Here is a 13495-nt window from a genome sequence, read left to right on the forward strand (position 1 = left end):
TTGAATTCGTGTCTTCCTGACTCCTGTCCCGGTGCTCTGTCCACTCTTCTCCTAGCTATAAGACGATTGAAGTCCCGGCGCTAGATCTACTCCCACAGGGTCCACCACTCTCGGGGGCCATTCCCGCTCCAGCAGTCTCTGAGCGCAGGTAGATTTCCAGTTGGATTATTTCACAGTCCGTCCTCGTGTCTTCATGTATCTTCATTCCGTCCACTTGTTGGGTCTGTTATGGAGGAAATTCTTAGTCCAGAACAAATTGGACTCGGCGGCCCGAAGTCCTTTCTGCCTCTGAGATCCTGGCTATGCCATCTTCAAGGGGGACCCCAACGCCTAACCTTCTCTCTTACCCCGGCAGGTACCTTCTGTGCAGTCCAGGAGCCGTGAGCATCATGGCGTCCCCCTTGCACAGCATTCGTGAGTATCCATTGGAAGAGAGGAGGAGGTGGGGAGGAGCCGGCGGCCCACGTGACTTGGAGGAAGTTCTAGAAGGGTCGGTAGGGTCCTCCCTAATCCTCCAATCAGCTCTTCTGTCTCTATGCCCGTCCTCACCGCAGGGTTGCCACTGGATGACGACCTGCTATTGATGCAGACTGGCTCTGTGCTACGCAAAGTGAAGTCCCGAAGCTGGAAGAAGCAGAGATACTTTAGACTACAGGATGATGGAATGACCGTTTGGTATGCCCGGCAAGCTGGTGGAAGAACCAAACCCAGCTGTGAGTGCCTGGAGGGGGCACAGGGGATAGACGAAGGGGAAAGGGACCCCGAGAGGCTGGGCATGAAGTGCTGGGGACAGATCAGGGGCTCTGGAGAGCATCCATGGAGCCAGCAGACGCTCTTTGTGCCCGGGTATCCTCCGTGGGTCTCTGAGCCAATGGTTGTGTTCCAAGGTAGGACCTCGGGGATTGGGGCAGGTCTTCGGATTTATTGTTTGCTTCAAAAAACTCAAATTAATCTGAAAAATGCCAACATTTTATAAACATAATTGGCCGAGTCCATTACAGCACTTCTAGAATCTCATGATCTGATCATTCTGAGTGCCATCTTCTTTTTTTTTTAAACCCTTACCTTCCATCTTAGAATCAATACTGTGTATTGATTCCAAGGCAGAAAAGAGGTAAGGGCTAGCAATGGCGGTCAAGTGACATACTTTATAGCAATAGATCTATTATATCATTAATGTAGAATTCTTTCTAGTAGTACAGATCCATCACTGCCTTCTCAACTTACAGCATTCTTGTCCAGAGCTTCTCATAAATTCTCCACTGGCAATTCATTCAGCAAGCCCAAGGCCTTCTAGGTCTTTTAACATTTAAGGGCCAAAATAAGATCTAATCTCAGCTGTTTTCAGAAGAGTGAAATAATTTGATTCCCTGCTGAACAGGAAAAGTTAATAATTAATTTTCTCCCTTGCAGAACTGGTATTGGAGAGTTAGGCTTAATAAAAATTTCTAAAATGTAGCATATTTACCTTCCTAGCGTCTCCACACTTCACTTATTGCCGGCACATTACAGGATGTGGTATGCAGAGCCTCGATTTATATACAAGAAACTGAGGCATAGAGGGATAAGAAACATGGTGGGAAGAGGCAGCATGTTAGAACAGGAACAGCACTAGATGTAGACTCGTAAGACAATAGACATCATTTAGAAGTGGAAGAGACCCTAGGGTCCAAATAGTCCAACACTATCATCATAAAGGTCAGTTATAAAACGCAGTCAATTTAGTGTGAGAATCAGAAAGACTAATAAGATTTTAACTTGAGAACACAGATTCCATCCTGTGCTACTACATGTACTCACTTTCCATTTTGTTGTTTGTCTATTATTCATCAATGGGAAACTAGATTATATAAACCACCTATTGCTCCTTATGTGCAGGTAGTTATCATTAATTATCATCTTTTCATTTTAAGAATAGAGGACCCTGCAACTTACTTGTCCACTCTCCCAATTGGGCTAAAACCCATTTCTTTCCCCTCCCAACTTCCTAAACTTTCCTCTAATTAGAAATTAGATGACCTAATTTTGTGTCCTGAATTGCATCCTGTTAGTTGTATTCTGTTAATTATTTTTGTTACAATTAATTGATCTTTTGGATATGTTTGAATAATTTGGGGAGGCATGCAATAATTTGCTTTTCTCTGTATTTGGGGTCTTTGGATTAATTAGGAAATCTACTGACTATTGCCTTTTTAACTACCTGGCTGATAAATCTGTTATAACCAAATTGTTCCTCAGTTATTAATTTCTATTACATTTCTTACAGAGGTGGAAACTAAGGCCTGAAGAGGTGAAAGGACTTGTCTAAGGCAATAGAAATTGTAGATCTGAAATTCAATCCAGTTCCTATTAGCCTCAAATCCAGGGCCCTTTTTGCTATGGCACAGGAATCCATCCATATATGGAATACTATATAAGCAACTTGATGGTAGAGATTTTACCTTATCCTATAGCTAAGAGAAGATCTATATTTGAATTCTGGCTTGGCTGTTTACTAGTTATATAATGGTAGGATCAATTATCAACAAAATGAAACGGGTGGCACTCTATCCATTGAGCCTAGTAGCCCCAGACAAAAAGTTTAAAGGCCACTGAGCTAGATGATCTTTGAGGTCCCTTGTATTTCTGAGATTCTCTGACACCTTACAACAATATCCTTAACTTTAAAAAATCTATAAATTAAAAAAAAAAAAAGTAAAACAAAATAAAATCCTGACTTCTTTTCCTTCTTGCTCTTTCTACTCCATTTTCAGTCTCCATTTCAGATGTGGAGACAGTGAGAGAGGGCCATGAATCAGAACTGTTGCGGAGCCTAGCGGATGAAATCCCCCTAGAGCATGGTTTCACCGTTGTTTTCCATGGGCGCCGCCCCAACCTGGACCTGGTGGCAGGCAGCATCCAAGAAGCACAGAGCTGGGTGCAAGGACTTCGGCGTCTGCTGGAGATTATTACTAGCATGGACCAGCAGGAGAAGATGGACCAGTATCCTTCCAGTGAGGAGACTGGTTGTATGGGTGGGAGGAACCTGGAGCCTCAAATGGAATATCAGGGATAGGAAGAGTCATGACGAGATATCAGAGACCAGGCTTAGGATGTTATTGAATAGGAGTAAGGAAGGAGACTTAGAAGGTAATCACAGATTGCATGTAGTATAGCAGTGTTTAAGGATGCTAAAGTATCTTCAGTGCTTAGCATATTACCTGCCATAGAGTAATGCGTGCTTGCTCATCCTTCTTTTTATCTATTTATTCATCCATCCACCCATCTCTCTCTCTCTCTCTCTCTCTCTCTCTCTCTCTCTCTCTCTCTCTACCTACTTACCTATTCCTCCATCTGCCCCTTTATCTGTTCATCCCTCTATCTTTCTATTTATCAGTCATCCATCCATCTAGTCTGTCTATTGATCTGTCTTTCATCTATCCATTCACTCATCTGTCCCTCTGTTATCTATCTATCACCTACGGCTGATAGGATTTTTAACCTGAGGTGCCTAAATTTTTAAAAAATCAGTTTTAATTACTATGTTTAAATGTTTTGGTTTGTTTTCTTATCCTTTGCATCTTATGCATTTAAAAACATCATTCAGGAAAGGGGTTCCTAGGCTTCACCAGTCTGTCCAAGGAGTCCATGTCACAAAAACTTGGTTAAGAACCTCTGAACTAAAGGAAGCCACACAGGTGGAACAAGGGAATTGGCCCTGGGCCCAGTGTATTGGGTAAACGGGCAAAGGGAAAATGACTTTAGCAAAGGATGAGGCTGTCTTGTGATGCAGTAGTAACAGAGAAAGGCACAAGGGCATAACAGAATGGGACTGCAGGAGCGAATGATCAGAGGAGGGGACATTAAAGGAGGTCTTCCACTTGGGACAGGAAGAGGGAAAGGGAAAGAGCAAAGATTGGGGAAAAGAAGTCAAATAAGGATCTGATATGCTAAGGTTAGGATTGGGGTATTCAGGATAAGCAATTATTGTACTCTGAAAGGGGTAAGGTATGGAATCATTTCAGGGTTCCTTAGGTCTTCCATCCTTCATGCTACCCCCCCCCAACAAAGGAACAAAAACCGAACAACAACCTCCCAGCCCCTGGATTTTCCTTCACCCTGACCCAGATGGTTGAGTGACTGGTTTCAGCAGGGAGACAAAGACCAGGACGGAAGGATGAGTTTCCCAGAGGTGCAGCGATTATTACGTTTGATGAATGTTGACATGGATCCCGAACATGCTCTCCAGCTCTTCCAGGTAGGTGTGCTGGTGGCGGAGGGACTAAATGGAACCGGCCAAGTGACCTCATTGTTCTGGCGGCCCCTTGATATCAGTGAGTTAATCTATCATTTGACACTTTATTCAATGTCTATGTGCTCAGTGAGGCACTGTGGGGAAGGGCATACAAAAGAACCACCTAGAACTGGGCTAGATCAATGGTTCCTGACTTTTTTAAGTAGAAGGATTCATTTTCAATGATAAACTAGTTCACAGACTATCCTCATATGATAGTGTTAATTTGGAGTGAATATGCACTGCTTGGGAGAATACATAATAACTAAAAATCATGAGTCCAATGACACCTTAAAATTAACTTGTACATTATTAACCACAAAAGCAGCTGTATACATCTGCCTTTCTATGTTTTTTTAATCTTTATTTTATTCCAATAACAAATTGGAAATCCACTGGGTTATACATGGATTATCACTCACAACCCATTTCCATATTATTTATTTTTGTAAGTGAATTGGAACTGATATCAAGGGGCGGCCAGAACAATGAGGTCACTTGGCCGGTTCCTTAGAAAACCCAACCCCCAAAACATATACCCAAATAAATGATAAATCATATGTTTTCATCTGCATTCTTACTCCCACAGTTCCTTCTCTGGAGGTGGAGAGTATTCTTTGTCCTAAGTCCCTCAGGATTGTCCTGGATCATTGTATTGCTGTTAGTAGCAAAGTCTGTCACATTTGATCGTTCCATAACATTTCAGTTACGATGTACTGGTTCTGCTCATTTCACTCTGCATCAGTCCATGAAGGTCTTTCTAGCTCTTTCTGAAATCATCCTGTTCATCATTCCTTGTAGCACAATAATATTCCATCGCCATCACAGTCCACAATTTGTTCAGTCATTGCCCAAATGAGGGACACCTCCTCATTTTTCAATTTTTTTGCCACCACAGAAAGCCCAACTATAAATGTTTTTGTACAAACAGAACTTTTCCCATTTTTAAAAATCTCTTTGGGATAGAGAGCTAGTAGTGGAATTGCTGGATCATCTGCATATATTTGAAAAATAAGCACAGATACATGTTGCATACATGTGTGATCTAGGTAGAACAGTGGATTAAGTGAGGAAGCCCTGAATTCAAACCCTGCCTCTGAAGCTTACTAAATCTGTAGCCTTAGACAAAATCATTTACACTCCCCCAGTCTCAATTTACTCATCTATAAAATAGGGGGCATCTGGGTGACTCAGTGGATGGAGAGCCAGACCTAGAGAGGGGAAGACCTGGGTTCAAATCTGACCTCAGACACTTCCCAACTGTGCGACCCTGGGCAAGTCACTTAACTCACATTGCCTACCCCTTACCACTCTTCTGCCTTGGAACTAATACACAGTATTGATTCTAAGACGGAAGGTAAGGGCTTTAAAAAAAAAAAAAAAAGGATAACAAAGCACCTACCTCCCAGGGTTGTTAGGATTGAAATAACACAGATAAAGTACTTTGTAAACTATAAAATGTTTTATGAAAGCCATTATCTTGATTATTACCATTATAATTATTACTCAATTCAATTCCAAAAATTCCAAAAAGTATGTTACTTATTTCTGTTTACAATGTTACTTATATATTTAATTATGCTACTTATTTATGTTTTTACATTATGGAATCACAGAATCCTTTCAATAAGCCCACTACAACCTCATAGTGGGTGGCAAGGAGGAATCCCTTGGCTAGATGATCTTTGAGGTTCCTTCCAGATCTAAATTCTAGGGCCTATTTTATTTTATTAATTTAAAACCTATACTTGGAAGAGCAGTAAGGGCTAGGCAGTTGGGGTTAAGTGACTTGCCCAGGGTCACACAACTAGCTAGGAAGCCTCTGAGACCAAATTTGGACTCTTGACTCCAGGTCTGACACTCTTCCATTGTGCCACCAGGCTGCCCACCATGATCTATTTTAAATGTAAGGCATAATTCCTGCCCTTAAGGAATCTGTAATATCCCCCTGGCTCCCTGAAGGCAGAGATCTCTTTTGTCTCGTTTTGTATCTCCAGTGCCTAGCACATCGCAGATGCCTGATAAATGTTTATTGACTAAGGGACTGGTGCTGGCCAGGCTACTCTCATGAGACCAGCCCATGGGAAGTTCAGTGGCCAGGAGCTGGCACCACATTACACTTCCTTGAAGCCTCCTCTGCATGGCTGGTATTTAGCGGCGTGCTGGACGGGGCGCTGAGGGAGGAGAACAGAGACCCTGACAAGCCCTTCCCCACAACTTCCCCTGCAGGATGCCGACAAGTCAGAGTCGGGGATGTTGGAAGGAGAGGAGTTTGTGGAGTTCTATCGGGCTCTGACCCAGCGCTCAGAGGTCCTGGAACTGTTCGACGTGATCTCGGGCGACGGCCAGAAGCTGACGCTGTTGGAGTTGGTGGATTTCCTTCGGGAAGAGCAGAAAGAGGGAGAGCAGGCTTCCGACCTTGCCTTGGAACTAATCAGTCGCTATGAGCCGTCGGAGAGTGGTATGTGTGCAGGGACCTGGGGGGGAGAGAGAGAACGGGACCCAGAGGAGAGGATAACGGGGCCGGGTGCCAGGGATTCGTGAGGACCCCTGTATTAAACCCAGGACTAACTAGGAACCCCAGATCTTCTCTCCAGGAACTACGGCTTGTGACGGTGATTAAATTCTGAGTTTGTGGCTGGATCTGCAGGGAAAGAGTGGCTACTCCAGGAACCATTCACCGAACCAGAGTTAGGTTTAGAAAGGAGCTTAGAAATCAGCTAGACCAATGCCCTCATTTTGCAGATGAGGAAATCGAGGCCCCCAGAGGGGCAGGGACTTGTCCAAGGTCACGTAAGGTAGCACATGGAGAGCGAGCTGTGTTTCAATCCCAGGTCCTCTGGCTAAAGCGGAGCTTCTCGTCTCATCTTTCACTATTTGTTAGGACCTTCTTTCTGATCTCGAACTCTGATCTTGCTGCAGATTTGGTCCCATTTCCTTTTGTTTTGTGCTCCACAATGAGGGAGAATTGCTGCTTTTCAATCTCTAGTCTTCTCTCAACATTTTCTAAATTTAAATTTTGAGCCAAACCACTTATTTCCTCAGTGTAGGGATGAGAAAACACTTGACGGAAGCCAGTCGGCCAGTGCTGTATGATGTCGTCTTGGGGTGACTTGCGGTCAGAATAAACAATAAATAAACAATCATGGTTAGCCCTGATGTCGTGCTTTACGGTTACAAAGCACCTTATAAATATTCCATGACCTTCATAGCAACCCAGAGAGACAAGGAAAGCGAGGCGAGCCGAGGCTCAGGGGTTTGCCCAGGCTCACGGCCGCGCCACGACCAGCGTGTCCGAAGCACTTATATCCGACTTGGTCCTCATGACTACTCTGGGAAGTAGACGCTATGATTGCCTCCGTTTTACAGATGAGGGAAGGAGGCAGGCAGAGGGTCAGTGACAAGGCTGGCTCATGGGCGGGGGGCCTTGAGGCCGAGCTCTTCCTGGCTCCGGGCTCGGCGCTCTCTCCACTGTGCCAGTCTCCGTCAGAGACACGATCTGAGGGTTCTTGACTCGGAGCGGCCACCATGACTTTCCGGGCTTCTCTTCCTTTCCTAGCCGTAAGCTGTCTTCTTGTTTTTCCGTTTTCTCCCTACCTCGTCCCATCTGTCTTTGGTTGTTGAGTCCAGCCCTGGACCCAGCTTGACCAGGGCTGACGCGATGGGCGATCGTGCTATTTTTCCTCCGTGATCTATTCCCAAAACCTTTTTTGTCTTCTCACCTCAGCCGGGATCCTTCCCTCTCGGAGCCAGAGGGATGGATAGATTTGATAGTTTGAGGCCGGTGGTCACGTTCAGCTGTTTAGTCAGACGCGTCACCTCTTTGCCTCAGTTTCTTCCTCTGTAAAATGGAGAGGATAGTACTCGATTTCCAACGTCCAGATGTGTGGAGGGTAAAAATGAGATATTTGTAAAATGCTTTACAAACCTTAAACTCTCTTATGTATAAATACTAGCTATTACTGTTGTGGTGAAACCCCTTCTCCACCCTGGGCCTCCGTTTCCTATCTGCCAAGTGAGCTCCCAGATTCCAATAGCTCCCAGTCCCGGGATCCTGCTTGGGCCGAGATGGCCAGAGGCAGGACAGTGGGTGACAGCCACACGTTGGACCCAGGGCCCAGGCCCGGCCTTCTCCCTCCCTAGTGGAAGACAACGATGCCTCCTTATCACTGCTTCAGGTTAGGATGTGGAAGGGAAAAGTAACGGACATCCGTGGGAGCGGGAGCTCCTCGGAGGCAGGGCCTGTCTGTGGCCTCCGGTGCATGCACAGCGCCCCGCACTCAAGGCGCTTCACAGAGCTTGATTGAATGGCCGACAGGAAAAAGCAGCCCAAGTTTGGATGTGAAAATGACCAAAGGACAGGCAGGACTACAAAGTCCCAGGGGTGGGGGGGGAGGAGGCATTTCTTTCTTTTTTTAAACCCTAACTTCCAACTTAGAATCAATACTAAGTATTGGCTCCAAAGTAGAAGTGGTAAGGGCTGGGCAATGGGGGGTTAAAGGACTCGCCCAGGGTCACACAGCTGATTTGAACCTAGGGCCTCCCATCTTTAGGCCTGGCTCTCATTCCACTGAGCCACCTAGCTGCCCCTCAGGCAGTCTTTTAAAGGCTAGACAGTTGTGATTGTGTCTTGCCCAAAGTCACACAAGCCATCTAGGTCCTTGCCTAAAGTATTTCAATAATTGTATTTCAATAGAATTGCTTTCCTTTGCAAAAATATGCATTTTGCTTTTATGTATTTAAAAACAGGATTCTGAGAAGGGGTCCCTAGGCTTCACAAGACTGCCCAAGGGGGCTATGACACCCAAAAAAGTGATGAACCCCTGAAGTGATATCTAAACTAGAGGCTCCTTCAACTCTGCCTCAGTCTTGATGGCTCCTCTCCTGTGATAACCAAGTGGCCCTTCATGGTCCCAGGCAGCAGTCACCAACTCACCGGCATCATTTTCCAGACTAACTTACTTTTCTGAGAGTGTGTGTGTGGTCAGACCCATCTGCTCCCCTTTTCTCTACAGCTAAACTGCGGCACGTCATGAGCATCGATGGCTTCCTGGCTTACCTCTGTTCCCCAGACGCAGACGTCTTCTCTCCAGCTTGCCGACCCGTCTACCAGGACATGAGCTATCCACTGAATCACTACTTCATTCACTCCTCCCACAACACTTACTTGCTGGGGGACCAGCTTCGAGGACAGAGCAGTGTGGAAGGCTACATACGGTGGGAAGCATGGGGTGTGGGGAGACCCCAGGGGATCTAGTGAAATGGAGGAGGGAGGTTTAAGTAGGGCCCGGAGGGTTATGGAAGAGAGTTGAAGACCCCTAGCTATGGAGAAATGGAGGACCTGTGGAGTTGAGAAAATTCCATAGAATGTCAGTACATTTGGGGGCCCAGAAAAGCAAAAGCATCTGGAGTTCCTATTGTCAGTTGAGTTACTTTCTTCTCTATCACGGAATTAATGGAACTTCATGATAAGGTCACGGAATTTGGGAGGTCTCAATAAGGGTGGGGGGAGTTGGAGTCAGAAGACTTGGATTCAAATCCTCGTTCTGCCATTTACTAGTTATATGATTTTACATAAATCACTTAACTTCTGGGAAACCCTGTCTTTGAAATTAAGGGACGAGACCAGCTGATATCCATGGGCCCTTCTAATTCTCAAATCCTAAGATCCTGTGACTTATTCATCTAACAGATATTTTAGCCTAGTAGAAAGAACATAATATTAAAAAACTCAAGACTTGGGTTTAATTCTCAGTTCTGCAACTAAATAAATTTTGGGAAAGTCACTTAACATCACATAAAACTAAAAAACTCCTGCCCCACCAATCTCACAGCATTGTCACTGGGATCAAATGAGACAATTTGAAGGTTTTTTGCATGCTACAAAGCCCTAATATAAATGTAAGGGATTATTATTATGGGCAAGGCTGTCTGACCCTTCATGCCCCTTGGGGTTGGAGGGGTCCCACAGGGCTCTGAAGCGGGGATGTCGCTGTGTGGAAGTGGATGTTTGGGATGGACCCAGTGGAGAACCAATTGTTTACCATGGACACACTCTGACTTCTCGGATTCCCTTCCAAGATGTCGTGGCTACAATTGCCCAGTATGCCTTTCAGGTGTGGACCAAGACTGGGGCACAAGTGAAGCAGAAAGGCCTCAGCAAAGAGTCCCTGAGGTTGGGGGAGGGAGATGGGGGTGGAAGAAAAAGGAGATGGGACTGTGGAGGCTAAGGGCTAGGGAGCAGATTAGAGGGAAGAAGAGTTAAGGGCTGGGGAGAGGGAGGACTAGAGGCCTGAGGGACTAGGGAGATGGAGACCTTGGAGTTTAAGAAATTGCACTAGCCAAAGAATTAATCACCTATAGCCAACCTACACAGGTGAGCCTCTTTGTACTTAGCAAGCAGACCCAATCTGTGGCTGAAGTTGTCCTTGGAGCTTTCCTAGACTGCTATAATCTTTTGTTTGTGTTTCTTTCGAATAGAGAACCCAGGGTCAGCTCTAAGTAGAGGAATATAAAATGGAAAGAATTAAATGAGGTGAATGATGCCATATTTTTTACAATTAACTTCTAAGACTTCCAGCCCAGCCCAAAGGCCCTAAAGAGCCTTTACCTATCTTGGCTCATGAACATAATTCCTTAGCCAGTGATGGACAAACTGTGGCCCAAGGGCCAGATGCAGCCCCCTGAAACATTCTATCCAGCGGTGTGACATTATTCCTAATCTGATGAATACAACGAGTAGGATACAATACAATGAAACTTTGAAAGAGTTGCCTTAGAAACAGACTGACAGATGAGCATTTCCTTTCCTTTGGCCCCCTCTTTAAAAAGTTTGCCCATCACTGCCCTAGACCCATGTTGGTGAACCTATAGCATGTGTGCTGGAAGGGGCCTTGTTCCTCTCCCCTTCTCTATGTGCTCCTGAGGACATTTTTTCACATCACCCACCCCCCTTGCCCAAAGGGAGTGCTTCCTCCCTCTCCAGACTGGGGTAAAGGAGTGACTCACAAGCAGCCATGAGGATTGCAGTTTGGGCACTTGGTCTCCAAAAGGTTCACCATCACTGCTTTAGAGTGATCTTTGGGATCTAGACTTGGAACTAGTTGGAAACCTTAGGGGGTATCAAGACCAATTTCAAGGCTTAAAGACACCTGGGGAAGACCTGCTAGGTGAGGACTGAGGAACTAGACTTGAGAGTTAGCGAGTATTAGGGGAGGGTGAGAGACCTGGAGTCAGCATCTGAAACCGATACTGCTTCTCTTGTTCAGACATCAGACTTCCCGGTTATAGTGTCCCTGGAAAATCACTGTAGCCGGGAACAACAAGAGGTCATTGCCCAACACCTGACGGAGATCCTGGGAGAACAACTGCTCAGTACCACCTTGGATGGGCTCCTGCCCACCCAGCTGCCTTCACCAGAGGTATGGGTATCCTTATTCCCTCATCATCTGCTAGGCACCCTCTTTTCTCACACCTGTCTCCACAGCCAGGAGACTTTCAATAAATTGATCACAGATTTAGATTTTGGAACGAGTAGGGAACTTAAGAGATCACAGAAACCAGAGGTTCTTAAGCTTTTTTTGCGTTGCAGATCCTTTTGGTAGTCTGTTGAAACGCTTTTCAGAATGTTCTAAAATGCATTAAGTATATAGAATGAATGCACAAGCACCTCAGCGAAAACAAAGATGTCATTTCCCTCCCACGCCATCCAAATTCAGAGATCTCTTGAAATCTATCCTTAAGAATCCCTGAATTAAATCCATAACTCCAAATTGGTTTTTTTTTCTGCTTACATGTGCCCACCCTAAGGTGACCCAGGCCATTACTCCTTCCTCTGCTTGAGCAGCCAGTTTTCCACTGTGGGATGATCTGCATATGCACCTGTATTTCTCCTGCTCAGAGGAGGTTCAGTGGGAGCAACTCGGGTTGGTCCCAGGGTAGAATAGTCTGGAACTAATACACATCTCCCTTTCCCTCATGTTGTCAGGAGCTTCGAGGGAAGATTCTCCTGAAGGGGAAGAAGATAGGGACGCTTGAGGAGGAGCTTGGGGAGGCTCCAGGGGACCCCGAGGAGCTGGAAGAACCTGGAGAAGAAGAGGAGGAGCCTGAGCCAGAACTGGAGCCTGACCCTCTAGACTTTGATGAGACAGCCAGAAATGAGGGCAAGAGGAAAGAGAAGGTGGGGGTAATGGTATTTCTGGCTGCAGAGCCCCTGGGATTTGTGTCAGACACTAACACTGTTCAGTTGTGCAAAAGTTGATAGAATGGTGGAGACTGAGAAATAATGGGCAAAATCTGTGTAATTGTGGATATGTCTGTATTTGTGTTGGTGGGGAGATAGCAAACTTGATTTACAAAAACAACAGATGTGATGGAAAATCTAAAGGAGTGCTACTTAAATGCATGTATGTGCATGAGAGAGAGAGCACTGAGACATTTTTGTTGTGAGTGGGTGATAGGTTTTCTGAAGATGAACTGTGAGCCAAGTTTAGAGGGAGAGAAGAAAAAGAGCTGGGCAGGAAAGGGACAGCCTTCCAGGTATGGGAAGGTGGTGCCTGGCTGTATAAACTAGAGACAAGTTGATGGGGAAGCAGGGAAAAGGTGAGCGAGACATGAGAGGGGTGCGACTGGTGGAACCAAAGTTTAGATCTGGGTCTGTCTGCAGTGTCTATCTACCTCCTTCATCCCTCTGATGAGGTACTTACCTTAGCTGGCTGTTGAATGGAAATGGGAATTCTAGAAAACATACCCAAAGACATCCTCCTGGAGCCCCCAGGTCCTAGGATGCAAAGTGTTCACAACTCTCTGTACTCATACATTTACATAAGGGCTTTTAAAATCAACATTTATTAAGCACCTATTAGGTGCAGGATTTTGCTAGACACTGGCTGGGAGAAATACAAAGTTTAGCCACGTTAATAGGTTTTAAAAGGGAAAACCCTCCAATACCTTTTCAGTCCCTGTCCTTCCTCCCATTCTACTTAACTGCAAGAGAACCGATGCATAGTGAATGCACACAGGCAGCCCACACTGACACCATTAGGGCATCCAGGCTGCATTTATTCCCATTCCCACCCCCAGGTTGTGTCCTGTCGGCTGTGGTGTCCGTCTGCCTGTTGTCAGACTGGGCCCCAGGTCCCTGGTCCCATGTCTGGGTCCCCTCTCCTGCCCAAGCAGGTGAGGTGGGGAGGGAAGGGATGGGAGGAGAATCCTAGTGGTGGT

General features: G+C 45.7%; 1 protein-coding gene across 1 annotated transcript in view; it reads left to right on the forward strand.

Annotated features, from left to right (window-relative positions):
- PLCD4 (phospholipase C delta 4) overlaps positions 1 to 13495 on the forward strand; it is a 16794-nt gene continuing 3299 nt past the window's right edge. Inside the window, exons 1-9 of the mRNA XM_044670753.1 lie at positions 1 to 414; positions 555 to 713; positions 2754 to 2982; positions 4108 to 4237; positions 6503 to 6734; positions 9289 to 9490; positions 10245 to 10389; positions 11542 to 11694; positions 12261 to 12452. Coding sequence (XP_044526688.1) covers positions 303 to 414; positions 555 to 713; positions 2754 to 2982; positions 4108 to 4237; positions 6503 to 6734; positions 9289 to 9490; positions 10245 to 10389; positions 11542 to 11694; positions 12261 to 12452 — 1554 coding nt within the window. The 5' untranslated portion in view covers positions 1 to 302. The remainder of the gene's footprint in view (positions 415 to 554; positions 714 to 2753; positions 2983 to 4107; positions 4238 to 6502; positions 6735 to 9288; positions 9491 to 10244; positions 10390 to 11541; positions 11695 to 12260; positions 12453 to 13495) is intronic.

This window comes from Gracilinanus agilis, chromosome 3, assembly GCF_016433145.1.
Source record: "Gracilinanus agilis isolate LMUSP501 chromosome 3, AgileGrace, whole genome shotgun sequence".
NCBI lineage: Eukaryota > Metazoa > Chordata > Mammalia > Didelphimorphia > Didelphidae > Gracilinanus > Gracilinanus agilis.